The sequence below is a fragment of the Solanum verrucosum genome, unplaced genomic scaffold, assembly GCF_900185275.1.
Source record: "Solanum verrucosum unplaced genomic scaffold, falcon-dt-bn FXZP01000154.1, whole genome shotgun sequence".
Lineage (NCBI taxonomy): Eukaryota > Viridiplantae > Streptophyta > Magnoliopsida > Solanales > Solanaceae > Solanum > Solanum verrucosum.
Window position 1 is genome coordinate 2793656 of NW_026020217.1, and position 5686 is coordinate 2799341.

Consider the following 5686-nt stretch of genomic DNA (forward strand, 5'->3'; position numbering starts at 1 on the left):
ACCTTTACTAAGGGGATTCTCTTGTTCCTAAGTTGCTTTACTTCTCAAGCTTGGATTATAATAGGTTCTTCTTATACGTCAAGTCAAGATTAACCTCAATAGATTCAACTGGAAGAACATGAGATGGATCAGAACGATATCTTCTGAGCATAGAAACATGGAAGACATTGTGGATCTTGTCTAACTCTGGTGGCAAAGTTAATTTATATGCAACTAGTCCAACCCTTTCAAGTATCTCATAAGGTCCAATAAATCAGGGACTAAGTTTTCCTTTTTGGCCAAATCTCATAATCTTTTACCATGGAGACACCTTGAAGAATACTTTATCTCCAACTTGATATTCAATGTCATGCCTTTGAAGATCAGCGTATGACTGTTGTCTTTATGAAGAATTCTTTAGATGATCCTTGATAATTTTTACCTTGTCCACTGTTTCTTGCACAATTTCAGGACCAACAAGCTTTCTTTCACCAACTTCACTCCAACAAAGAGGGGTCTGACATTTTCTTCCGTACAAGTGCTCGTAGGAAGGCATTCCAATACTCGATTGTTAACTGTTATTGTAAGCATATTCTATCAAAGCCAAGTGTTTGCCCCAACTACCTTCAAACTCCATAATGCAAGCTCGAAGCATATCCTCCAAAATTTGAATCACTCTTTCCAACTGGCCGTCTATCTGAGGATGGAACGAAGTGCTAAATTTTAACTTAGTACCCAAAACATCCTGCAAGATACCCCAAAATCTAGATGTAAACCTTAGGTCTCGGTCAGATACAATAGACACAGGGATCCCATGTAGTCTTACAATCTCATTAATGTACAACTCGGCTAAACTCTCAAGTGATTAATCCATTCTGATTGCTAAGAAGTGAGAACTCTTGGTTAGCTTGTCCACAATCAACCATATTGTATCATGATTTCTCTAAGTGCGAGGAAATCCAGAAACAAAGTACATAGTTATTCTCTCCCATTTCCATTTCGGCCTCGACAAGGGCTGTAATAAACCAACTGGGACTTGATGTTCTGCCTTTACTTTTTTACAAACCAAACATTTGGAAATGAACTCCGCAACGTCTCTCTTCATACCATTCCACCAATAATGTTCTATGATGGTCTGGTACATCTTTGTACCCTTATGATGCATTGCATTTGGTGAAGTATGTGCTTCATTTAATATTTCTCTCCTAAATTTGTCATCACAAGGGACGCATAACCTGTTTTGATAAAATAAGCCACCATCCTCCGTTACTGTAAAATCAAGCTTTTCCCCATTTTGAACTTCTTTGGTCAGTTTTACAAGTTTCTCATCTAACTTTTGTGCTTCTTTCACCTATTCAAGTAATATTGGCTTTACTTGCAAATTAGCAATAACTGAACCATTTGAATAAAGTGTGAAACAAACATTCATGGCTCTTAACTCAAGCAGCAAGGTTAAAGGACTCAAAGAAATGCTTGCAAAGGATTTTTTACTAAGGCATCTGCAACCAAATTGGCTTTACCTGGATGATAATCAATCGTGCAGTTATAATCCTTGACGAGTTCAAGCCATCTACGTTGTCTTAGGTTTAGGTCCTTCTAAGTACCCAAGTACTTTAAGCTCTTGTGATCAGTAAATATATGACATTTCTCTCCAAAATAATGCCGCCATATTTTTAAATCAAAGACTATAGCAGCAAGTTCGAGATCATGAGTCGGATAATTCAATTCATGCGGTTTTAATTTCGGATAGGCATAAGAAATAACCTTCCCTTCTTGCATCAAAACGCATCCTAGACCATTGTGAGAAGCATTACTGTATACTACATACTCTTTCCCTTCAATTGGTAGAGTGAGTATAGGCGCTTGAGTCAACAAGGATTTGAGAGTTTCAAAGCTCTCTTGGCATTTGTCATCCCAAATAAACTTTACTTCCTTATGCAAGAGATTCGTCAAAGGGGAGGCGATAATGGAAAAGCCTTTCCCAGATCTTCTGTAGTATCCTGCTAAGCCCAAGAAACTTCTTACCTCAGTTTGACTTTTGGGAGGTCTCTATTCAATAACTACTTGTATCTTACTAGGATCCATATTCATGCCTTCGGTTGATACAACATGTCCCAGAAAAGCTACTTCATCAAGCCAAAATTTACACTCGGAAAGTTTAGCAAAAAGTTCTTTCTCCTTCAAAATTTTCAAAACAATCTGAAGGTGTTTCTCATGGTCTTCACTACTTCTGGAAAATATTAAAATAGCATCTATAAAGACAACTACAAACTGATCAAGATAAGGCTTTAATACTCGATTCATTAGATCCATGAATACCACAGTAGCATTTGTCAATCTGAATGGCATCACCAAAAATTCATAATGAACATACCGAGTTCTAAAAGCAGTTTTAGGAATATCTTTCTATCTAACAGGCAGTTGGTGATATCCAGACCTTAAATCTATCTTTGAGAGTACTTTAGCACCCTTCAGTTGGTCAAACAAATCATCATTCCTTGGTAGTGGATATTTATTCTTGATTGTTATTCTGTTCAATTGTCTATAATCAATACAAAGCCTAAGAGTGCCATCTTTTTTCTTTACGAATAAAACAGTGGCTCCCCAAGGAGAAACACTAGGTAGAATAAAACATTTCTCAAGATGTTCTTGCAATTGAGAATTCAATTCTCTTAATTCTGTTGGATCCATTCTATAGGAGTGATAGAAATAGGGTTAGATCCAAGAATAATCTCGATTGGAAATTCAAGCTCTCTTCCCGGGGGCAATCCAAGAAGGTTTTCTGGGAAGACTTCTGGGAAATCACATACAACAGATATGTCCATGATACAAGGACTCTTCAACTGTGTATCAACTATGTGAGCAAGGTATGCCCCACAACCTTGACGCATCAACTTTCTTGCCAAGGCCGCATAAATAAAACTAGATGTCAATGATCTTTCACCTTGTACAATGATGTGTGAAAATGTAGGATCTTTAAAACTCACATGCTTAGACCTACAATCTACCACTATATGATTTTTATAAAGCCAATCCATCCCGATAATAACATCAAAATCCTTGATGGGCATTTCAATCAAATCAGCAGGGAAGACTAGGTTTTGAATAACGAAGGGACAATCACGATAAATTTGAATACACACAACTTGATAACCCAAAGGACTTTAAACCAGCACATCATAATTAAGTCTCATAGATTTCACGTTTTCAGGAAGAACAAGTGATGAAAAAATATAGGAATGTGTAGAACCAGGATAAATCAAAGTAAACACACATAAGCCAAATAAGTGAAATTTACCGACAACCATGTCTTCTCCATTTTGATCATCCCTCTGCCTCATAGCGTAAGCGCTTACAGTAGCCCTTGGTCCAGTAACTTTATTAGCTCCACTTGCACCTGTTGCTTGGGTATTTTTAGGTCTTGCACCTCTATTAGTTTGAGCAGGATTAATAGAAGGCTTATGAACTGAGCCTTTAGTTTTCAACGAAGGAGCATTATTAGGATTAGGACAGTCCTTCACTTTATGATCAAAGCTCCCACAATTGAAACATGCACTAGAAGCTCTCTTGCAAGTACCGTAATGAATTTTTCCAGATTGCGGACAAGTGGGAACACGAGGCTTGCCTTGGCCATAATTTGGAGTGTTGGTTGTAGGAAATTCTGATCTGTTTTGCCTTTGTTGAGGTGGCGTGTTATCACTACCAGCCTTAGAATCAACAAACCTTCCCCTTTTGGATAGACCTCCAAAGTCTAGTCTAGGCTTTCAGAATTTGTTTTCATTTCTAGTAGCTTCTTCTTTATCAAGTCGTTCCCAAGTAAAAGCAGCAGACACTAACTTACAAAAGTTCTCATATTGTAGGATCGACACATTCTTCCAAATGGAATCATTTAAACCGTCTTCAAATTTTCTGCACTTGTCTTTTTCCTCTTTAATAATACCTCCAGCATAGCGAGAGAGCCTTAGAAACTTATGTTCGTATTCCGAAATAGACATGCCTCGTTGCCTTAGATTCAAAAACTCTTTTTTCTTTGCATCACAATAAGTAGGTGGGACATACTTCATACGAAATTCCTTAAGAAAATCATCCCAAGTAAGAACCGGAGGTTTTACCTTGACATTCGAAACACTTACCCACCAATCATAAGCATCCTTTTGTAATAGTGAAATAGAATATTTAAATTTGGCAACATTTGAACACTCCAACTGCTCAAATACCCTCTCGATGCGCTCCAGCCATTGTTTAGCATTAGTGGGATCAACAGTGCCTTCAAACTCCACTCCACCCATTTTCCTCATTTTCTCAAGGTTAATCCCGTTGGGATCATTCATCAATTCAGCCATGTGGTGGAAGAATTCATCCATTTGTTGAAAAGGAGGATTCATGGCTTGAGTACCACTACTCATGTAAGGATTTGGACCAACTCTTTCACCCTAATGGTTTCCCACTTCAGACCCACTTGTGTGGGGAACATATTGGTTCGAGCGAGGTTCTCCAACACCTTCCAGTGCATGAGGTTGGGAAATAGAGGCACTTGAACCTTCACGAGCAGCTTACATAGGTCGGTAAGAAGAAGAGGCTGTAACTTAATTCCTTCAAAAGGGGAGATCACATTGCATTAGGTACATGTACTAGATGCATGTGCAATTTACATGCATTAAAAATGTAATAAACCATGTAAGTGATCAAGAACCGTAAATAGGACTTTTTTGAAAGCGAACAAGTAGTTCACAACAAAATTACTAGAACCACAAACCTTAGCTCTGATACCAACACTTGAAGTGATCCTTTTGAAAGGATACTACCACTTAAACAAGAAATCTAATTAAATATTTGCGACATTTAAAAAAGGTTAAGTATGGCCATATTGATTATAATCTAGTAGAGGGATTAGGTTCACAACGAATAATTTAATTAAGGATATACATCTTTCCCATTTAAACATTTATTTGATGTTAAAATTGACATGGCGCGGAATTTAACTTATGACGAAAAAACCCTTCTAGAATAATTTAAGCAAATAACTAACTAGCTTCTCATGCATATATTATCCTCACACTTAAGGATGAGATAACAAGAATATTACCAACTTCTGAGTACTGAAATCAGCCGGTTCATGCTTCACACAAACATTCAAAACTAATAGTAAATTTCTTATATTACAAGACTTGGGTTTGCACAACCCAAAAGAACAAAACATATAGACATACTTATATTACATGATCAAATTAGTCCTCAAAATTTCATGTAAATAAACAACACATAGATCATGTACAAGTCCCACGGTTTATACAAAATATAGATGTCTATATGCAAATGTGATCTTCCTTGAGGCTCTCAAAATCTCCATCTCCAATGGCCAGCTTCATGCATCCTCATGAACATTCCCTACGATAGAAACAACTACCACAAAGCATATAGCTTAGTGGTGCAAAAATTATAGGTTCGGAGCTCTCAGATTTACCAACGTACCTTTCTCAAGTCATGGGCAACATAATTAAACATAATAAATAAATCAAGCAAACAATATATAAAGAGTATCATGTTTTGTATTTAAAGATCAAAATATCAAGAACGCTCATAGCACAATTTTCCAAGATATTCAACAACAAGGCTCACCCAATATATACATCATGTCGTCGCACCAAGCATAAGTAGGCATCATGAAGGGCCGACGCCATGTATCAAGAAGGGTCAAAACTCAATA

The 5686-nt window shown here is 37.2% G+C and overlaps 1 protein-coding gene across 1 annotated transcript; it reads right to left on the reverse strand.

The window, feature by feature from the left end:
- Positions 1–2651: 2651 nt before the first annotated feature.
- LOC125830727 (uncharacterized) lies at positions 2652–4385 on the reverse strand. Its single transcript, XM_049509896.1, has 3 exons — positions 3821–4385; positions 3278–3730; positions 2652–3073 (listed from the first exon to the last, which is right to left on the reverse strand). The coding sequence occupies exons 1-3, from the start codon at positions 4383–4385 to the stop codon at positions 2652–2654; spliced, it is 1440 nt and encodes a 479-aa protein (XP_049365853.1).
- Between the last annotated feature and the right edge of the window lie 1301 nt (positions 4386–5686).

Coding starts and splice junctions, on each gene's coding strand:
- LOC125830727 (XM_049509896.1), bottom strand. CDS start 4,385: ATGAGTAGTGGTACTCAAGCCATGAATCCTCCTTTTCAACAAATGGAT. Junction 3,731..3,820: donor CCTACAATATGAGAACTTTT/GTAAGTTAGTGT, acceptor AGCCTAGACTAG/ACTTTGGAGGTCTATCCAAA. Junction 3,074..3,277: donor TGGAGAAGACATGGTTGTCG/GTAAATTTCACT, acceptor TTCAAAACCTAG/TCTTCCCTGCTGATTTGATT.